The sequence below is a fragment of the Geotrypetes seraphini genome, chromosome 3 (genome assembly GCF_902459505.1).
Source record: "Geotrypetes seraphini chromosome 3, aGeoSer1.1, whole genome shotgun sequence".
Taxonomy (NCBI): Eukaryota; Metazoa; Chordata; class Amphibia; order Gymnophiona; family Dermophiidae; genus Geotrypetes; species Geotrypetes seraphini.
In genome coordinates, this window is record NC_047086.1 from 229,875,501 (window position 1) to 229,898,531 (window position 23,031).

Genomic DNA, 23,031 nt, shown 5'->3' on the forward strand with positions numbered 1-23,031 from the left:
GGTCCATCATGCCCAGCAGTCCGCTCACGCGGCGGCCCTTAGGTCAAAGACCAGTGCCCTGAGACTAGCCTTAACGGCGTACGTTCTGGTTCAGCAGGAACTTGTGTTAACTTTGTCTTGAATCCCTAGAGGGTGTTTTTCCCCTATAACAGCCTCCGGAAGAGCATTCTAGTTTTCTACCACTCTGAATAGAATCTAACCCCTTTTAACTTTAGAGAGTACCCTCTCGTTCTCTCTACCTTGGAGAGGGTGAATAACCTGTCTTTATCTACTAAGCCTATTCCCTTCATTATCTTGAATGTTTCGAACATGTCCCCTCTCAGTTTCCTCTTTTCAAGGGAAAAGAGGCCCAGTATCTCTAATCTCTCACTGTACGGCAACTCCTCCACTCCCTTAACCATTTTAGTTGCTCTTCTCTGGACCCTTTCGAGTAGTACAGCGTCCATCTTCATGTATGGCGACCAGTGCTGGACGCAGAATTCCAGGTGAGGGCGAACCATGGTCCAGTACAGCAGCATGATAACCTTCTCCGATCTGTTCGTGCTTCATTGACTTGTCGACCAGTACTCCCAAGTCTCTTTCCTGGGGATTCTTTCCAAGTATTGCACCATACATCCTGTATTCGTGTATAAGATTTTGTTACCGACATGCATCACCTTACAATTATCCACGTTAAACCTCATTTGCCATGTTGCGGCCCATTTCTCGAGCGTATTTATGTCACGTTGCAGTTCTTCGCAATTCTCCTGCATCTTCACTACTCTGAATAACTTTGTATCGTCTGCAAATTAAATCATCTCACTTATACAAATTTCCAGGTTGTTTATAAATATGTTGAAGAGCATGGGTCCAAGCACCGAACCCTGCGGCACTCCACTCGTGACGCTTTTCCAGTCCGAATATTGTCCATTTACCCCCCAGTGTTCCCTATTCGCCAGCCAGTTTTTAATCCACGTGAGTATTTCACCCACGATTCCATGGCTTGCAATTTTTTGAAGTAATCGTTCATGCGGAACCTTGTCAAACACCTTCTGAAAATCCAGATATACAATGTCGCCCGGGTCGCCCTTCTCTATCTGCCTGTTTACTCCCTCAAAGAAGTGCAGCAAGTTCGTAAAGCAAGATCTTCCTCTGCTGAAGCCGTGCTGGCTGGTCCTCATCAGATTGTGTCCATCAAGGTGATCAATTATGCAGTCCTTTATCAGCACCTCTACAATCTTTCCCAGTACCGAGGTCAAACTCACCAATCTGTAGTTTCCCGGATCTCCCCTTGAACATTTCTTGAAGATCGGCATAATATTTGCCACTTTCCAGTCTTCCGGAATCCTTCCTGATTTGATCTACAGATTGGTTATTAGTTGAAGCAGTTCAGCTATAGCCCCTTTCAGTTCCTTGATTACCTTTGGATGGATGCCATCCGGTCCCGGGGATTTATCGTTTTTAAGCATATCAATCTGCCTGCATACCTCTTCTAGACTGATCGTCAATCTTGTCAGTTTCCCATCTTCGTTTCCTGTTTATGGCCTGTCGGCTTCTGGTATGTTGTGTATATCCTCTTCGGTAAATACAGACGCAAAAAATGTATTCAGTTTGTCGGCGATGGCTTTGTCCTCCATTAGCACTCCCTTTATTCCATGCTCATCCAACGGCCCCACCGCTTCCTTTGTGGGTCGTTTCCCCTTAATATATCGAAAAAAATGGCTTGAAGTTTTTTGCCTCCTTGGCTATTTTTTCCTCGTAATCTCTTTTGACCCCCTCTTACCACCTTATGGCACCTGCTTTGATGTTGTTTGTGCTTTTTCCAGGTTTTGTCCGTTTTTGACCTTTTCCATTCCTTAAACAAAGTCTTCTTGTCTCTGATTGCTTCCTTCACCGCTACAGTTAGCCACACCGGTTCCTTGTTCCTCTTGGATTCCTTGTTGATAAGCGATATATATAGATTTTGCGCCTTGGTGACTGTGTCCATAAAAAGGGACCAAGCTTGCTCTAGCGTTTTTACAGTGCTTATCCTCTTTTTAATCTTCTTCCCCATGAGTCTCATCCCTTTGTAATTCCCTTTTTGAAAGTTCAGTGCTGTGGCCGTCATTCTGGATCGATGTTTTGCCCCTGACGCAGTACTCCAGGTAAGGGCGCACCATGGCCCGGTACAGCAGCATGATAACCCTCTCCGATCTGTTCATGATCCCCTTCTTTATCATTCCTAGCATTCTGTTCGCCCCTTTTGCCGCCACCGCACATTGCATGGATGGCTTCATCGACTTGTCGATCATAACTCCCAAATCTCTTTCCTGGGAGGTCTCTCCAAGTACCGCCCCAGACATCCTGTATTCGTATCCTGTATGCATCACTTTACACTTATCCACGTTGAACCTCATCTGCCATGTTGATGCCCATTCCTCGAGCATGATTATATCATGTTGCAGATCTTCGCAATCCCCCTGTGTCCTCACTACTATGAATAACTTCGTATCGTCCGCAAATTTAATCACCTCACTCGTCGTACCAATGTCCAGATCATTTATAAAGATGTTGAAGAGCAGGAGTCCAAGCACCGAGCCCTGCAGCACCCCACTGGTGACTCAATTCCCTCTTTGACATATAGGGCAATACTCCCACCTTTTTGACCTACTGCAGTATAGCTTGTATCCCAGTAGCATAGTGTCCCAGACGTTTTCCTTGTTCCACCATGTTTCTGTGATGCCAATGATGTCAATGTTATCTTTTTGTGCCATAACTTCCAATTCCATCTTATTCCTTAGGCTCCTTGCATTCATGAGCATACACTTGGATTTCTGTATTATCTATGATCTGGTAAGTCTTCCTTGCTATCTTCCTGCACAGTATCCTCTGGATATACCGATTCCTGAACCATTGACTCTTGGTTGACTGTTGGCTTTCCCCTTCTTCCTAGTTTAAAAACTTCTCAATTTCTCTCTTGATGTTGCTTGCAAGTAGCCTCGTTCCATCTCTGCTGAGGTGGAATCCATCCTTCCTGTATAGCTTGCTCTTCCCCCAGAATATCGTCAAGTTGTGCACGAAGTGGAATCCTTCTTCCTCACACCAGCGCCTCATCCATGCATTGACTGCTTGCAGCTCCGCCTTCCTCTTCCCAATGGCCCTGGATACTGGCTAGATCTCCAAGAACGCTACCCTCGGCGTTCTGGTCTTCATCTTCCCTCCTAGCATCCAGAATTGGTCCTTCAGTCCTTCCCTGCTGTAGTTCCTGTTGCTCACATTGTTTGTCCCCATGTGGATCACCACCGCCATATCTTCCACGTTGTCGATGATCCTGTCAATGCGGCTCACTATATCTTCTACCTTGGCTCCCGGTAGGCAGGTCACCAGCCAATCCTGTCTTCCTCCCGCTATGTGGCTGTCGACTTGTCTGATGATAAGAGTCCTCCACAACGATTGCTGTCCTTTCTATCTTCTCTTGCCTCTCTACATGCAGGTCCGTGTCCCTGGTGTATGACCATCTCTCCAGCCTTAGGTCCGTGTCCTCTGTGCACTTCCATCTTCCCTCATCCTGGCGTTGGCTTACACCAGACTCATCTTCCTTGTGGTTGTCCTCCAGGTGGTCCTCACTCACTGTAGGTGTATCTTGGTCCTTGCTCACTGTAGGTGTATATTGGCAGCTCCACTGTTGGTGATTTTCTACAGCCTTCCTGTATGCCTGTTCGATGAACTTCTCTAACTCCCTGACTTCTCCCTCAATCATGAAGTTTTCTGCCTCTCTGTCCTCTTCTTCCACTGCTCAAAGTGCTTCTAGTTCCAGTATTCTGTCCTCCAGGAGTCTAACTTGCTTCTTCAGGCCCTCCAGTCCTCGCATCGAGTGCATACATAAGACCGCCTCTCAGAGGGGAGGTAGTCATACATATGGCAAACGGTGCAGAAAACTGGGTAGCTCAACATCCTGCTTCTGTCTGCTGCATCCACTGCTGTCCGCTTGCAGGTCTGTCTGAAGTGGCTTCTTCTTGTGTAGGAATCTGTGTAGCATCCTCGATGTTACTGTGAAGTCCTTTTCTTGATTTTAAACTTTCTACCCCTGTTGCTTGTGTGTGTCCTCTGTGTCTGCTGTGATTGCCCTCTGCTACTACCATGTTTGTTTAAGTACTGCTTGTTTGTTTTGTTGCCCTTGTGGTACGTGCCTGTGTAGGTGTCCTTCCTTAGTGTTTCTTCTTTGCTCGTCCCTTCTTAAGGCCCTTTAATGCTCGCCTTTGACACACGCCGAATGGCTGAGCTCCATTGGCCCCTCCCCTTTTGAGAAGCTCCGGTGGATGATGTCAGGGGATTGGAAGAGCTACCTCTCGCCGATGCCCCTTGCTCTCTCCTGCCTTCTCTTGCTCCTTCCTCCCCTATCCTGTTCCCTATTCTGCTTTTCTCTCCTTCTACTTTCCTGCCTCCTGCTTGCCTGCCCAAGCCTGTTTAACTGAGCTCCATTGGCCCCTCTCCTTTTAAGGAGGAACTCTGGTGGATGATGTCAGGGGTGGGCAGAGCTACCTCTCGCTGATGCCCCTTGCTCTCTCCTGCCTTCTCTTGCTCCTTCTTTTCCTCTCCTGTTCTCTTCTCTGCTTTTCTCTCCTCCTATCCTGCCTCCTGCTTGCCTGCCCAAGCCTGTAGAAGTAGGCTTAAAGGGCCAAGCAGGTGGAGGCTTCTTTTTGGGCTTAACCAGCACATCCCATCTGGTTTTATAGAGCGGACAGCTTTGGGGTGGCAGTGTCAGTGGAGGCTTCAAAAGGCTCATCACCAAGGCATGGAGCACTGGCCAGACGGTCTTGGTGGTTAACGTTAAGGTCTGAAACCCGTAACCATGCCAAACATCTTATCGCCATTGACATAGCTGCTGCTTGAGATGAGAGTTCAAAAGTGTCAAACAGATCTCACCAAGTATTTTTGAAGTTGGAGAGAGGTAGACACCAGAGATTGAAATTTGTTGGCTTTACGTGAAGGCACATACTGCTGATACAATGCAATTTGTTTAAGATGATACTTCATGTAACAGGAAAAGAAAGATATAATTGGATGCTCTGTTTGCCAACATTGAGTTTTGGTAGAGACGTCTGCCAAATTTGTCCATTGTCCTGCCCTCTCTACCAGGAGGAACAGACCCATACATACTTGCTTCAGAGGATTTCTTCAAAGTGAATTCAACCACGAGAGACTCATGGAGCAATTGAGGCTTATCAATGCCAGGCAAGGGTACCACCTTATAAAGAGATTCCAAATGTTTAGGAGCCATTGGCATAGAGAGAGGAGTCTCAAGGTTTTTATAGAAAGTTTCCCTCAGAATGGCATGGAGTGGAAGCTTTAACATTTCCTTAGGAAGAAGATCGTAATCGAGTGTTTCCAAATATTCTATGCTGTATTTGGAATCAGCGTACAAAGAAACATCCAGATCATGTGCCATCTGTCTCAAAAATTAGAAAAAAAAGTTTTTCTGAATGAGAAGAGGCTCTGGTAGGTGAACATCGAAATGACCCAGAAGTAGAAGAGTCCTCATTGGTAGTAGATGGCATTTCAGGCTCAGTATCCCCCAATAAATCTGAATCTCTGAAAAGAGAATGATGGGATCGGTGTCGATGGCTCGGTGTCGAGGTCTCCAAATGTTTAGATTTACAGGAGACTTTGCCTGACCATGCCAGAGTAGCCTCTTGAGATGCAGCTGAGGAGGATCGGTGCCGAAGTGGAATGCTCGTGTCCTGCATGGAGGATGTCCGCACCAGTGGAGTAGCGGGTGCCGTGAGCAACTCAGACCGGAGACCGGCTCCTGGAGAGTTGGTGCCATGCTTGCAAATAGGTGAGCCGGCGCCAAGAGGATAAAGTGCTCTCCTAACTATTCCCGAAGCAGGCTATCAATTTTCTGCTTAAGGCAGAGTGTTGGTACTGTTTGCTTCTTTTGGGCCAGTACGGATGGCTGGTCAACACGTCTGGGGATGATGAGGCCGAAGAGGAGGCATTCACTGATATCTGAGCCATGTGTTTGCGGGACTTACGTGAGGTCGGCAGGACTTGACTCACTGCAGCTTGGACCTACGTCCAGGAAGGGGTAGTGGAAGGTTTCTAGCCGGCTTACTTAGAAACATGGTGAATTGTGATACCGGAGTCAAAGTTGGTGGATCCACCCTCTGTGTTGTCTTGGTTGGTGCAGACGGTGCCAGAGATGAAATGGGCAACGCTGAAAAGCTATTTCTGTTGAAGTAACCGATTCTTGAAAGTGCGCTTCTGAAGGAAAGAGCAGAAGGAGCAGGAGCAGGAGTCGGGATGGTGCTTGGGTCCCTGACCCTGCAAGCACCAGCGGTAATCACGACTCCAGTGGAATGAAAGGGCATTAGGGTCTCTCAGGAGGAGGGGAGCGCGGGATATGCTCACGTCTCACCCCCCCCTCGTGGCCCGCAGCGCACAGGATAAACGGCCACGAATCCTGCCGCATCTAAAGCATGAATCCATGCCATCCTGTCCTGAGGTGGCCATCTGTTAAGTTTGGAGCAAAAATGAAGCTAAGACCAAAAAATATACTTTTAAAAACTTTAAAGAAAATCCAAGATGGCCGCCGCGGGTGCCGATTTTGACAGAAATACGGCCGTCAAAAACGCAGGAAAACGGCAATGTTAGGATTTTACAGGTGGGGGACCAGGGCATGCAGGGAAAACCCCGATTTGAGGACCCCCAAAATCAGTTAAGTCTGTGACTCAAAGCCACCACAGACATGTGCTGCAATGCATTTCAATAGCAGCCAGCAATACACAGTGCAGGCATAGGGAGCTGATTAAACTGGTTATTTAAGATATTCTGGCCGCCTCAACTTCCCTATCACCTCAGATCATGACCACCTGGACCCCTCAGGGAAATCAGAGAAGACACGCGGTGCTATTCCGATCCCGGCGTACCTCCTCGGAACCGCACTGCATGTCTTCCCAGACGAACCAGGGGAGAGATGGCTCCCGAACCAGGAGACCTGATTCAATTTGCAGGCTGTCCAGAGGGCTTACTGCAGTTTCAGGCTTACAGAGCACCCTCCAGAAGCAGACAAATTTTAAAATGTCTGCTATCTCCCACCGAAGGATCACTTGCACAGAATTGATCCGCAACACGAGGGCAAACCCGCAGTACCAAAGAAAATAAAAGACTAGGAATTGAGAAATAACATCACGAGCAGAAGAAAACTAGAAGTTTTCAGCAAGGCTGCAGAATCAAGCTGGACTGAACTTCAAGGGGAGTGGCCACACAGGTAATCACGCAGAGGGGGTTGGTGTTATTTTTAAGTTCTGCAGCCAAGGCTGGAATGGATGCATTATCCAATAGTTCAGGCTCCAAAGGGATTGTACAAGAATCACAAACTTTTTAAATGTAAGTTGCAATTCACTTTTCAAGTGTTCGTACCGGGGCTCAGTCGGTGACGCCATCCATATGTGAGAACATGCTGCCTGCTTGTCCTGGGATAACTTCCTGTAACCTTTAACTGTGGGTATTTTGACTAGATTATAAGAGCAATGACATAGAACTTTGTGCAGCGCTGATATTACATGCAAAATCTTGTACTATAAAAATAATCATAATTTAAAAAAATATATGCTTACGTTTGGATCAATACATTGATAGAGTTCAATTTCATTTAAATGTTTAAGATTATCGCTTCCTCCAAGACAACTATAAAAGAAAACACAGTTATTAATTGCTTGAACTCTAAATAACTTTTTTAGACTAAATTTAGCAAGCTTTCTCTTAGAACTAGAGCATTTTCTCTCAAACTCCTAAACTCTTGCCACTTTAGGTAAGTACTGACTCTTAAAAATGAAAAGGCACGCACTTACCTGTTATAATAAATAGAATGATATTTTCTATTGGAAGATTTGTTTTATAACTTCAATAATCTTTTCTGTTAGTCCCTGGAAGATTCCATATGCTAAATATTCAATCCCAACCTTCAGTCCGGATGTTGCAGAATTCACATCTTTTAAGAACACATGCTGCACACCCCCTAGTGGTAGAAACGGTTCACTCCCAAAGCAAAACATATACCTTTAAACCCAGGACAAAGGGGGTACAGGGGAAATCCCCATCAACACAAGTAACTCACAAACTGGTTTGCTCTGCAAAATATTAACAAGTAATAAACAAGCAAAGGTAACTCAGAAAAAACATTGAGGAAAAATGAAGTACTAACCTGCTGTGAGCAATGAGGACCCCCAAGAAAGGCCTTCAGTAATGTGTATACTCACAGAAACTCCCCAAACTGGTTGAAAATCTTCAAATCTGCAATGAGAGTCACCAAGGCAGAAAGAACAGGCTACTCCAAACAACTGAGGCCCAGATTCTCAAAACGTTTAACGTGGTCGCTAAACTGGTTTCTGACAATTTAGCCTGCACACATTTTAGCAGCGAATTATCAAAATGGTTTATCTGTCTTTAGCGAGTTTTCTAACAGTCTCCGACACTGCCATGCAAATGGACATATGCAGTGCCTCTGCTGGGTCAGACCAGAGGTCCATCCTGCCCAGCAGTCCGCTCGTGCGCCAGCCCATTCAGGTCAAGGACCTGCATAGTAATTCTCTATCAGTAACCTTCAACCCATTTTTCCTGCAGGAAATCATCCACTCCTCTATCTATACCCTTCAATCCCCTTATCCTTCAGGAATTCATCCAAACCCTTCTTGAAACCCTGTAGCGTACTCTGTCGTATCACACCCTCTAGAAGCGCATTCCAGGTGTCCACCACCCTCTGGGTGAAGAAGAACTTCCTAGTATTGGTTCTGAATCTGTCCCCTCTTAACTTTTCCGAATGCCCCCTCGTTCTTGTATTTTTTTAAATTTTGAAAAATCTGTCCCTCTCCACTTTCTCCATGCCTTTCATGATCTTATAGGTCTCTAGCATGTCCCCTCTAAGCCTCCGCTTCTCCAGGGAAAAGAGGCCCAGCTTCTCCAATCTTTCGGCATATGAAAGGTTTTCCATACACTTTATCAGTCGCGTCGCTCTCCTTTGAACCCTCTCGAGTATCGCCATATCTTTCTTAAGGTACGGCGACCAGTATTAGACGCAGTACCCCAGATGCGGGCGCACCATTGCCCGATATAGCGGCAGGATAACTTCTGTCATTCTGGTTGTAATACCCTTCTTGATTATACCTAGCATTCTGTTCGCCTTTTTTGAGGCTGCTGCGCACTGCACCGACAGCTTCATTGATCTGTCTACCATTACCCCTAAGTCTTTCTCAAGGCTACTCTCACCCATTACCAGCCCCCCCCCCCCCCAATCATATAGCTGTACATCAGGTTTCTGTGTCCTCACATTGGGTTTCTGAGCACTCCGGTGGATTTTTTTTTTTTTTTTTTTTAAATCACCGAGCCATTTTCTAAGAGCAGCACCGGCTTTTGGTGACAAAATTCAGCGTCTGGTCCAGGGATGCTGGTACAGTGACAACACTGTTTAAAACCCCGGCAGTGGAGGGGGTGGGTGGGCGTGGTCATGTAGTGAGCCAGGAGGACGTGTTTTTCCTGAGCTCCGTAGCTCTTCCTCCCTAAAGGCCTTTCAGCAATATATTCTGCATATGTTATCTACACCAAGTAAATTAGATTGTTGTCTACAGTCTGTGCAAAAGAACAGAGCCGATATGTCTACAAAATCTGGTAAGAGCGTGAGCGCATCAAATTGGTGGCCTGAAGTGAAGGGGAAAATGGTGGGCCCTGCTGAGGAGCCTGATCTTGTGAGTGACGCTTTGGTTTCTCGACTGACAGAGGCAGTAGTTCTGACGTTGGGAACTCAGCTTGATAAAGTCAATGACTAACAACTTTATCGACCACAGTGACGGAATTCAATGCTTGAGTCACGGAGATAGAGCAGCGAGTCAGCTTCACTGAGGATTCCCTTATAGCTGTACATGCGAACTCGCACAACTGCAGATGCAAATTAACTAGCTATGAAGAGAAGATGGAGGATATGGAGAATCGCTCCAGACGGAACAATGTTCATCTCGTGGGCATTCCTGAAACATTACTGGACATGGATCTGACTGCTACTCTGGAGAAATGGTTAGCAGAGGAATTGCTTCTTACCACTGCTTTGGGCGCCTTATGTATTGAGCGAGCCCACTGTTTGGGCCGAAAAACAAAAAACAACTGTTTGACCCCGAGTGGTGATCATCAGAATTCTGAACTTTGCCATTAAAGACTTATTTTGAAGAACTATCAGCAAAGAAGTTTATTTTCCAGAATCATCTAGTACTGCTTTTTCAAGATTATTCTACTCACGTAGCTATGCTCCAGCGTGCTTTATCTGCCATTTGTAAACATCTTACTGAAAAGAAGCTTCACTTTACCTTACAATTTCCAGCCAAACTTTGAGTGCTCTATAATGGCCAGCCATTTGTGTTTGACACCAGCTCTGGCGCCCATGATCAAGTACTTATAAAGCCGACCTACTGAACAAATACTTCTGCTCAGTATTTACCTGTGAGGCACCGGGATCCGGCCCACAGCTGCAAACAAGAAAGAGCTCAGAAGACCCGTTCAGGAATTTTGAATTTTCCACCAGCAGCATCTACCAAGAATTGTCAAGGCTCAAAGTGTATAAAGCCATGGGACCAGATAATTTGCACCCTAGAGTGCTTAGGGAATTGAGAGATGTCCTGGCAGAACCATTAGCCGCGCTCTTCAATCTTTCCCTGGGCACGGGAAAAGTTCCACTAGACTGGAAAACAGCTAACGTCATTCCGCTCCACAAAAAGGGATGCAGGTTAACAAATTACAGACCAGTAAGTCTCACGTCAATAGTGTGCAAGCTTATGGAAACATTGATTAAACACAAATTAGACACGGTTATGGATGACGAGAGACTGAGGGATCCACACCAGCATGGATTTACTAAGGGGAGATCTTGCCAATCCAACTTGATCAGCTTCTTCGACGGGGTAACAAAAGAACTGGATAAAGGAGAGTCCCTGGATGTGTTGTATCTGGACTTCAGCAAGGCTTTTGACAGCGTCCCACACCATAGACTTCTGAACAAGATGAGTTCATTGGGGCTAGGAGGAATATTAACTGCATGGGTTAAAGACTGGCTCAGTGGTAGACATCAGAGGGTGGTGGTAAATGGTACCCCCTCTGAAAAGTCGGAAGTGCACAGTGGAGTACCGCAGGGCTCGGTCCTGGGCCCAATCCTATTTAATATCTTCATACAAGATCTGCCTCAGGGACTTCGGGGAAAAATTGCATTATTTGCCGATGATGCTAAATTGTGCAACATAGTGAGCGGAGATACCATGCCTGACGCTATGACACAGGACATACTTGTTCTGGAACACTGGTCTACTCTTTGGCAGCTGAATTTCAATGCCAAAAAGTGTAAGATAATGCACCTTGGTGGCAGAAACCCATGCAGAACCTACACTCTGAATGGTGAGATCTTGACCAGAACTGTGGCAGAACGAGACCTGGGAGTAATCATTAGTGATGATATGAAGGCAGCCAATCAGGTGGAGAAAGCCTCATCTAAAGCTAGACAAATGCTAGGTTGCATCCGGAGAAGCTTTGTCAGCCGAAGGCCCGAGGTGGTGATGCCGCTATACAGGTCCATGGTGAGACCATATCTGGAGTACTGTGTACAGTTTTGGAGGCCACACTATCGGAAGGATGTGCTAAGAATGGAATCGGTTCAACGATTGGCCACCAAGATGGTCTCAGGGCTCAAGGATGTCCCTTATGAAGAACGACTAGGTAAGTTGCACCTTTACTCTCTCGAGGAACGCAGCGAGAGGGGTGACATGATAGAGACGTTCAAATACGTTACTGGCCGCATTGAGGTGGAAGAAGATATCTTCTTCCTTACAGGCCCTACGGCGACAAGGGGGCATCCGCTGAAAATCAGAGGCGGGAGATTCCATGGTGACACTAGGAAGTACTTCTTCACCGAAAGAGTGGTCGACCATTGGAATAATCTTCCACTTCAGGTAGTTGAGGCCAGTAACGTGACTGATTTTAAGATCAAATGGGATCAACACGTGGGCTCACTTCAAAGAGGAACTTAGAGGGGAGGGTTATTTGAGTGGGCAGACTTGTTGGGCCGTAGGCCCTTTTCTGCCGTCATATTCTGTTTCTGTTTCAGTGTTTTCCTGATCTGGCACCGAGCACCTGAACTTCTTTTCCAGCCTCCACGAGGATCCCTAGATTGTATGCCTGAAGTTGTTGGCAGTTACAAGGGGCAGTAGATGCTCATACGCAGAGCAGCTTAGCTATTCTGCATCTAGGATTTCAACTACTGGAGTTCTGCTTTGTTTGATTGAACTTTATTACTTTTCCGGTTACAGTTGGTCTGTTGTTGGCTGTGCCACTATGTTGATCATTTCATTTGTTTAGATAATGCTTAATTTGTACACTTTTTCCTTCATACATATGTTTGCTTTACATCAGTGTCTTTTCAGACTCTACCTGTTTTTGCAATTATGCTTCTGTTCTTACTTGGTTCTTTTCTTGGAGGGTTGGGGAGGGAGGGCTACTGGCATGTAAATGAAGCCTCTATCTGATGTGGTGGTTTGTGGTAATTAAGAGGGGCTGGGGGGAATCGGAGGGACGGGGTAGAAGGGGGCTGGGTGGGGTGAATGGCATTGTGTGGTTGCGAATGTGACATGTGTGCATGGTCTCTTGTTGGATGGCTGCTGGGGGGAGGGCTGGGTCTCCTGGCAGCTGTTGATAGATATTAAGAGCTGTTGGTATATGTGGTATTTCTATTTCTTTGATTTCTAAGAGGTATACGCTGTGTGACTTGGAATGTATCCGGAATAAACTCCCCAATTAAAAGGACTAAGGTACTACAATGTTTAGCCAGACACAAAGTGAGTATTGTTGGTCTCCAAGAGACTAAGCTTAATGAGATAGAACATGGTAAGCTGAGGCAATCCTGGGTAGGCTAATGTTATTCTGCCTTCTCTTCTACAGCAAAGATGAGTGTGACCTTGTTAATCCATAAATCTGTACCGTTCCATATGACTAAAGTAATTTCTGACCCTGAGGGATGTTATCCAATCCAATCCTTGGGTTTATATACCAATTTATCCCTTACAAGAAGGGCTTGACTCGGATAACAAAATTTCCTAAATTTAGATAAAGAGTAAGAATTTCTACTCTAAAAATGATCTTGGAACAGAAGAATCAACCAGAGATTTTTGAAACAAATTAGTTAACATTTTCTGGAAAGTTGCTAATTTTTGCAAATAAGAAAACAAAACACTTGCAAAAATTGGATATAGTTTTGGTATGTGGTAGTTCAGCGTACCTTACATCATAGTACTATCTTTTTGGTTTCTGTGTATGCCCCTAATGTAGCTCAGCAGTCCTTTTTCAAAAAACTGCTTGGGGTATTATTGCCCCTGCAAGATCTTTACATAGATCACAGAATTTTTCTGGGTGATTTCAATTCCATTATGGACCCTGAATTAGATTGTTCATGGGGGTCCTTTGCTCCAACTTGGCGTTCAGATAATGGCTTGAATGCTTGGTCACACACTTTAGAATTGGTGGATGTGTGGTGGACACTCCAACCAGGGGAGCAGAAATATACGCATACATCCAATCCAAAGTCTATCATACCTCCTCATGGATTCACAACATTTTTCTCTCTAGATCCTCTTTCCATGCAGTACACTCTGCAGAAATTGGAGTACTGGCTATCTCGGACCATACACCTTTGTGGATTGATGTGAGCATGGGGTATGGATCTCTTAGGGCAGGGGCTGGGGAGGTAATGGCGATTTCCTGTGGCTTTGTACCATGACCTGGATTTCAGGGTATATTTGGTGCAGCAATGGCAAGAGTATTTGGAATTTAATAGAGCGCACATGAGTGATGGCACCTTTTTCTGGGAAGCAGCAAAAGTGGTGCTGCGCGGGGCCATTCTTGCCTATAGCTTCCATAAGAAGAAACAACTTGCTACTAAGATCTTGGATCTAGAACAAAAGGTGAAGGAGAGCAGACTGATGTTTCTTAGCTATCCCACTCAGCAACATAAAAATCCATTGAGTACAGCTCAACTGGCACTTAATACATTACTTCATGAGAGGGCTCAAAAACATATTCTCTATTATAAATACAGACTTCATAGCCTTGGAGGCTCCTGCCGCGGACGACAAAGAATTGGAGTGGTTCCTCTAGTATTACCTCTTTGCGGGATCCTGTGGGCAGGGTTGTCACCAAGCAGTCTCAGCTGGAACATTTGTTAACTAATATAAATCACTTTACACAGTGGAGGTAGTGAATCAGGAGGCTATGATAAAAGAGTTTCTTGGTTCCTTGCATTTACCTACGATCTCAGAGTCAGAGAATTCTCCCATAACTAGGGCTGAAATTACTGAAGTTATTAAACGGTTGCCCTTATGCAAATCCCCAGGACCTGATGGGTTTAGTGGAGAATCTTTTAGGCTGCTGCAGGGGTACGTTGCTGATCCTTTAAGAAACTATCATCAGCATGCCATTGCAGGGGGCAATTTTCTGCATCATCAGGTATTGATTAAGTATTGCCCAAACCAGGTAAGGATCCGCTGCTAGTTGAATCGTATAGGCCAATTTTGCTGATTAATGTTGACCTAAAAATCTTGGACAAGATATTAGCAAATAGATTGGCCCCTATCATTTCATCACTTGTGGGGGCTGATGAAGTTGATTTTGTTAAAGGTCGCCAAGTGGGACATAATGTGTAGAAGCTGCTATTGGCTATGGCACATTATTGTGCATCTTATAAGACGCTTGCATTGGTTATCAGTTTTAACTCAGAAAAAGCCTTCGATAAGGGGAACAAGAATGCACACTCAACCCTATTATACCATTATGAGATTGGGGATGGCGCTGACATCATCCAAGATGGCCACTTGATCATCGGGCGCCACGCTCCTCACCTGTTTTCCATCTATAATTAGCGTCCTGCCCTGTGGTTTTATTTTGCTCCCTTTTCTCAGCGTTGGTGTGGTGCATCGCCTCATACCCGGGATGCCCAATTGGGGAAACACATAATTAAAGATTACGCGTACCAGATGTGTGCGGGAGATCACCTGAAGCAGTCCGCGCCCCCCCCCCCCCCCCAAGTGCAGGCACGGCCCCAGTCTCTCCCACTCAGGTAGCTGGCGATTTCTTCTTCAGAGGACACCATGTCCGAACTCCAGGGCATGTTACAGGAAATACAAACTGACCTTTGGGCGGTTCATGCTGATTTAACAGCTTTAGCATCGGACCTCCATGGGGAAATCACGGAGATGGGGAGACGGGTGGATGAGTCTGAGCGCTGCCTAGAGGAACAGCATGTGGATATCACCTGACTGGACACCTTGCATAAGGATTTCCTGCAAACCCAGCTGTATCTCCTCGATAAAATCGAAGACCTAGAAAACCACAGTTGGTAGTCCAACATCTGAATCCGTGGCCTCCATGAATCGGCGGACTTTATGGACTGCGCAGCGGTGGTTTGCTGGATCACTAACTCCCTGCTGCCAGAGGATGTTTCAGTGGTGGTCCCGGAAGACATTCACCTTGATCGGGGGCATAGAGCCTTGCAAAAACCAAACAACAGACCCCACGACATCATTGCCTGTTTACAGGATTACACCATCAAGGAAGCGGTCATGCAGAAGGCTCGATTACAGCCTTCATTACGGTGTGAAGATCAGGATATAGAGCTTTACAATCACCTGGTGGCGGTTACCCTACAGAGGAGAGCAGATTTGCGACCTGTCTTGCAACATCTTCACGCCAAGGCGATTCGCTATCGCTGGTGCCATCCCTTCGCCCTCGTTTCATCTGGACAGTGCTTTACAAATTGTGCGCACCCTGGAGGATGCGACCCAGATCTTCCCTGGGGTGAATTTTGGTGCCCCGATCTCGTCTGCTGGTGGTGGCGTCCCTGCTTATCTTTTGGGCATGTGGAGAGCACAACCGAGATAGCAGTGGGCTACTAGAGGCCGGGGTCGACCACAGAACCAGGCTCCAGCCCATCGTCCTTCCGAGGCCACTCTGGCTGGTGACTCTGCTTAACTCTTTTCTGATCTTTTTTAGTGATCTGGTGCTCCATTTTGGGCTTTGCCCTGTTTAGTGTCTGGCCGCCTGGGTTGGGGTCTGCTGGACAAGAGACCTGGTTGTTTTTTCCCCATTGTTGTTTTGGATAGTTGAGCTCCCTTCGGGGCTGTGACTCGCTTAATGGCTGTATGGGATTGGACTTTGGTAGTCCTTCAGTTTTGTAGTGGTGTGCGAGTCAGGAGATCTGGTTTTGGGCCTCTTGCAGGGTTTTTTGGTTTTTTTTTTGGTTGGGGGGAACACGGGTTCTCAGTGCCTCCCCTCTACCTGGGATTAACCACCTTGGGGTGTGATATTTCCAGTACTGTGTTGGTCAGGGGAAAGGGTGGTATGGAGTTGCGGTGGGGGGGGGGGGGTGACAGTTAGATTGTATACTGGTTCTCAGGTTTTTCAGGGATTTGGAAATTTTTTGTGTTCTTCCTCCATGGTGTGGGGGGGGGGGGTTAGTTTGAGGACTGTTAGCTTTCTCCTTTTTCTGTTGAGGTATGGGGGAGGGGGTCTCCTGCTGATATTGAGGGGTTTGAGTTCCACTGTGTGACTTTCAATATTAATGGCTTGAATGTGCCCAATAAGCATCATTTACTATATAGGGAACTGCGGCACCTACATGCTAATGTAGTTTTTCTTCAAGAACCCCATTTGTTATCTCGCCATTAATATTTAATGCATAACCCTAGATTCCCTATTATGTATTTTGCTTCTAATATACAGGAAAACAAAAAAACACGGGGAGTGGGTATTCTGTTGCTGTCCTTTATTCCTGGGGAGGTCCACAATGTGATCCGTGACTCCGAGGGGCGTTATTTCCTGTTGCAGGTGACAATGGGTAAACAAACCTATACTTTGGTAAATGTCTATGCCCCAACTGTGGGCCAGGGGGCCTTTTTCGATAAGATGAGTGAGGTGCTGGGTCATTCTGCGGAAGGCCTCTTACTAAAGGGCGGGGATTTTAATTTGACACCCCATGCGGCTTTGGATAACCACCACACAGGGTACCTCGGCTCATAGGGAGAGGGAACACCTTCTTTCGTTGATCTTTAAGTGGGGGCTAGTGGACTTGTGGAGACACACTCACCTACAGGAACGCGATTTTACTTTTCGCTCCGGGACTCAGGTTCCCAGATTGACCTGTGGTTGGGGGATCACCAGTCACTGTCCCGATAAGAGTTCTTGCTCATTTTTATCTAGCACACTCTCTGATCATATGCCAGTGCGAGTTTCCCTCCAAAGCTTACTACCTCGTAATTCCTGGTGCCCCTGGCGTTTTCTAGATTCTCTGCTTTCTGACCCAGCATATGGTGAGGTGATAGCGTCTGCAAACACAGAATATGATGTTGACAACACTGATCCTTGTCTACTTTGGGAAGGCCTGAAGATCGTCTTGCGGGGCAAAATTATTGCTCTAAAGATTCATATTCATAAAATCCAACATCAGGAGTAGCTGTTATGGCAGCAGTTCACTGATCTCAAACAGGCTCAACGGTGTCACCCGACTCAGAACCTACTAGGTCTCGAATCCGTGCGCTTCATACTGCTCTTAAAGAACTGGAGCTGGTAGCCCTTAGTATTGACCATCAGAGGATGTGGCAAGAGCATTTTGAGTTCAACAATAAGGCTAGCCGCTTATTAGCTAATAAATTAAGAAAGCAGAGAACCTGGAATTTTATCTCCCAGATTGTAACTTCTGAGGGGCGCGAGTGTCGTTCCATTGAGGAGATTGGGGCTGCTTTTCAGGCTTCCTGTACAGATTTGTATCAGTCCCAGGCCGATGGAGATCGTGCAAAGGTAGAGACTTCTCTCCTCAAAATCGATGCCTACTCTGAGGGAGAACAGGGCCTGCTTTCTGGCCCCATCACCCAGCAGGAGATCCTAGATCACGGGTGCCCAAAAGGTCGATCGTGACGGCAACGCGAATCGATTGCAAAGGCCATCCTGGGCTCCGTGATAGATTCATATTGCCTTTGAGTTCTACCTGCTTTCCAGCACAGTAAACAGGACGCAGAAGCGCCGGAAGGTCGATCGTGACGGCAACGCGAATCAATCGCAGAGGCCATCCTGGGCTCCGTGATAGATTCATATTGCCTTTGCGTTCTACCTGCTTCCTAGCACAGTAAACAGGACGCAGAAGCGCCGGGTCCACCAGACTTCCCCCCCCCCTCCCGACATCAACTCGACATCAGAGAGGAAGTTTTGGGCCAGCCAATCACTGCCTGGCTGGCCCAGAACTTCCTCTCCGACATCAGAATTGATGGGGTGGAAGGCTGGTCGGCCCTGCGCTTCTGCGTCCTGTTTACCGCATTGAGAAACAGGGAGATCTCAGAACTTTGTGGCAGTGACCTGTTCCCCAATGGCAGTGGCGGCTTGGGGGAGAACAGGGAGAAAGAAAGGGGGGCAGGGAGACAAAGAAAAAAAGGAGGCATGGAGAAAAAAAGGGCAGGGAGAGAGGAAGAAAAAGTTGGGAGGGAATGAGGTCTGGAGGAGGCTGAAAGAAGGGAAAAAATATTGGATGCACAATCAGAAGAAAGTACAACCAGAGACTCATTAAATCACCAGACAACAACAGTAGGAAAAATTATTTTATTTTAAATTTAGTGATCAAAATGTGTCCATTTTGAGAATTTATATCTGCTGGCTATATTTTGTACTATGGCCCGTTTTTACTAAACCGCAATAGTGGTTTTTAGCGCAGGGAGCCTATGAGCGTCGAGAGCAGTACAGGGCATTCAGTGCAGCTCCCTGCGCTAAAAATCACTATCACGGTTTAGTAAAAAGGGAAGGGGTATATTTGTCTATTTCTGTATAGTTATTACTGAGGTGACATTGCATAAAGTCATTTGCCTTGACCTCTTTGAAAAAAAACCAGAATAGAAATAATTAACATTTTCTCTGCGTACAGTGTGCTTTGTGTTTTTTAAAATTTTATTGTTGGTAGATCATTTTGACTTGGTCATTTTAAAAGTAGCTCACAAGCCCAAAAAGTGTGAGCACCCCTGTTCTAGATGTTATCAAGGCCTTCCCTTTGCATACTGCTCCTGGGTTAGAAGGGTATACTAACAAGTTTTATAAAGCTTATTGACATTTACTTGCGCCCTTAATGGAGCGGGTCTTTGCGACCCTGGATTCCGGGGCAACCCTGCCAAGAACCTGGCGAACTGCAGCAGTCACGGTAATTCCAAAGTCTGGCAAAACACTCACCAGTTGTGGTTCATACTGCCCCATTTCTCTACTTAATTCAGATTACAAGATATTTACAAAGGTACTTGCCACTAGATTGCAATTAGTCACCCCCAAGGTAGTCCATGCTGATCAGGATGGGTTTATTCACAATAACATTTGATAATATTAAGGGGCAGCCTTGCATTTATTATGGTATGCTCAGCAGGAGGGATCTCCCACGGTGCTTTTGTCCCTCGACGCGAACAAAGCATTCAATAGGGCAGTGATTCCCAACCCTGTCCTGGAGGAACACCAGGCCAATCGGGTTTTCAGGCTAGCCCTAATGAATATGCATGAGAGAGATTTGCATATGATGGAAGTGATAGGCATGCAAATTTGCTTCATGCATATTCATTAAGGGCTAGCCTGAAAACCCAATTGGCCTGGTGTTCCTCCAGGACAGGGTTGGGAACCACTGCAATAGGGTCAATTGGACCTTTTTTATTTTTCAGGTCATGTCACAAATGAGATTTACGGGTAATTTCTACATTAGGTTAAAGCTTTATATATTTCCCCTTTGGCACAGTTGAAAGTGAACGGCCCTTTTGAACTGCATCGAATTATTCGGCAGGGTTGCGCCCTTTCCCCTTTATTTGCCTTCTCTATAGAGCTTTTGGCCTGGGGAATCCATGGGATTACTTTGGGCTCCCATGAATCCAAAGTATTATTTTATGTGGATGATGTTCTCTTATTCTTGCAGCATCTGGAGTCCTCCCTTGGAGTCCTCCCTGCGGGAAGTTTCCCTCTGTTTACAAGTGTTTGGCTGTGTTTCGGGCTTCACAGTGAATTTGGTTAAATCTGAGATTTTGAATGGCAATATTCCTCTGGAGACCGTATGGGTGTTTCGGCTTGATTTCCCCTATCAATGGGGATCTTCTTCCCTCAAATATCTGGGGGTTCAGCTTATGGCAGCCTCCTCCCAGCTCTATGCTGATAATTTTCCGCAGCTTTTAGGTAATCTCTATAAAGATCTAGAGGGCTGAGATGGACTTACTCTGAGCTGGTCTGGTCAGATAGCGGCGGTGAAAATGATGCTTCTCCCACGGTTGTTGTATCTGTTTATGGCTTCTCCTATTCCCGTTGCCGAATTCCTTTTTTGCCGCCTTAACAGAAAGATGTTTGCTTTCATTTGGAATAAAAAGCCGCTGAGGGTACATCGGGTTATTCTGTATCGGCCCAAACTTTTGGCCGGAATGGCAGTGCCTAACTGCTTGGGTTATTATCAGGCCACCCGACTGCAGGAAATTGCTGCTTGGTGTTCATATCTGGACAGGTCCTAGATACAGATTGCACAGAAGTGCTTGCCCACAATCTCCTTATGGAAGCTCTCCTGGGCATCCATAAGCATTTTACGCATTATACTTATGCCTCCAATCCTTATTTATAGTGCACATTGGGGGTCTGGCACCAGGTGCGACGTCAAATGTTTCCATCTGGAGTACTGCATCCAATTTTGGCCGCCATACCTTAAGAAGGATATGGCGATACTCAAGAGGGTTCAGAGGAGAGCAACAAGACTGATAAAGGATATGGAAAACCTAACATATGCCAAAAGATTGGAGAACCTGGGCCTCTTTTCCTTGGAGAAGAGGAGGCTTAGAGGGGACATGCTAGAGACTTACAAGATCATGAAGGGCATGGAGAAAGTAGAGAGGGACAGATTTTTCAAACTTTTGAAAAATACAAGAACAAGGGGACATTCGGAAAAGTTAAGAGGGGACAGATTCAGGACCAATACTAGGAAGTTCTTCTTAACCCAGAGGGTGGTGGACACCTGGAATGCTCTTCCAGAGGGTGTGATACGACAGAGTAAGCTACTGGGTTTCAAGAAGGGTTTAGATGAATTCTGGAAGGAAAAGGGGATTGAAGGGTATAGATAGAGGATTAGATGATTTCCGGAAGGAAAAGGGGATTGAGGGGTACCAATAGAGAATTACTATGCAGGTCCTTGACTCGAACCGGCAGGGAGAGACCAGCCTGAGAGTAACAGAAAGAGATACAAGAGGCCAACCAGTTAGAAATGGTCCGCTTAGAAACAGAGCGACCCATGCGATTAGGATCGAAAGAGAGGAACAGCTGGGGAGCGGTGCGCTTCAAGTAGAAGGCCAGCGCACCCTTACAATCAAGAGAATGTAGAGCCACCTCTCCAGGGTGAGAATGGGGCTTCAGAAAAAACACGGGAAGAACAATGGATTGGTTGATGTGAAACTCAGACACAACCTTAGGCAAGAACTTAGGATGGGTACCGAGGACCACCTTATTGTGATGGAAGACTGTGAATGGTGGATCCGCATTCCGCAACTAAGGCCTGAAGCTCACTGACCCGATGGGCAGAAGTGAGAGCAATAAGAAACACCATTTTCCAAGTAAGAAACTTCAAGTGAGCCCGCGCCAGTGGCTCGAAAGGGGGTTTCATCAATTTGGCAAGGACCACGTTAAGATCCCAAACCACCAGAGGAGGTTTAAGGGGCGGATGAACGTGGAAAAGGCCTTTCATGAAGCGGGAAACCACAGGATGAACCGAGATAGGCTTCCCGTTAATCGGCTGATGAAAAGCTGCGATAGCACTGAGGTGAACTCGAACCGAAGAGGACTTGAGGCCAGCGCCAGACAAGTGCAACAGATAATCCAGGACAGCAGATAAGGAGGCGGACAGAGGCTCCAGCAGTCGAGTAGCACAACAGGAAGAAAAGCGGGTCCACTTCTGATGGTAACAATGGCGAGTGGACTCCTTCCAAGACGCCTCCAGGACATCCAGCACAGGCTAGAAGAGCTGGAACGAGGGCATTAAGTTTCGAGAAACCAAGCTGTTAGTGCAGAGACTGGAGGTTGGGATGAAGCAGAGAACCCTGACTCTGTGTAAGCAGAGAAGGAAAAATATGCAGAGGAAGAGGCTCCCTGAAACTGAGTTGCAACAGGAGAACCAAGGTTGTCGGGGCCACCGAGGAGCTATCAGAATCATTGCGGCATGCGAAGACGAGACGAGAGTCTTCAGGATCAGAGGGAATGAGGGAACGCATACAGAAACTCGTTCGTCCAATCCAGAAGGAAGGCATCCGCTTAGATCCTGAGAGGGGTGTAAACCCTGGAGCAGAAGCGGGGTAACCTGTAATTGAGGGGGGACGCAAACAGATCGACATCCGGAGTCCCCCAACGAGCAAAAAACTGACGCAGGGTTACGGAGTGGAGAGACCACTCGTGAGGCTGCAGAAGACGACTTAACTTGTCCGCCAGACATTTCTGCTGACCCTGAATGTAGACTGCACGAAGGAATATGTTGCGGCGGATGGCCCAATCCCAGAGCCATAGCGCCTCCTGGCACAAGGACAGGGATCCCGTTCCCCCCTGTTTGTTGATATAATACATGGCGACCTGGTTGTCCGTGCGGACCAGCACCACTCGGTCACGAAGCAGGTGACAAAAAAGCTTTCAGGGCGAGGAAGATCGCTCAAAACTCCAGCAGATTGATGTGACAAAGTCTGTCGGCACTGGACCAGAGACCCTGAGTGCGAAGCCCGTCCAGATGGGCCCCCCCAAGCGTAGGCCGACCAGTCCGATCCTGGTTCCATTGAGATGCCAGAGTCCATTGAGGAATACGGAGGTGAAGTCTGGCAAAAGGAGTCACATGAACCGTGGAGGCCCTGTGACCTAGGAGGACCATCATGAGCCAAGCCGGAACTGAGGACAGATGGGTCACTCTCTGACACAAACGGACAAGGGCCTCCTGACAAGGCAGAGGCAAGAAGGAGCGGAGACGAACCATGTCCA

General features: G+C 46.7%; 1 protein-coding gene across 3 annotated transcripts in view; it reads right to left on the minus strand.

The window, feature by feature from the left end:
- The window catches only part of PTGES3 (prostaglandin E synthase 3), a 226,396-nt gene that overhangs the window by 141,508 nt on the left and 61,857 nt on the right, over positions 1 to 23,031 (minus strand). For all 3 annotated transcript variants that reach the window (XR_004538764.1, XM_033937297.1, XM_033937296.1), the window contains exon 3: positions 7,578 to 7,647. Coding sequence is in view for 2 of the 3 variants with exons in the window: in XM_033937297.1 (XP_033793188.1) it covers positions 7,578 to 7,647 (70 nt within the window). In the remaining variant the exon portion in view is untranslated. The remainder of the gene's footprint in view (positions 1 to 7,577; positions 7,648 to 23,031) is intronic.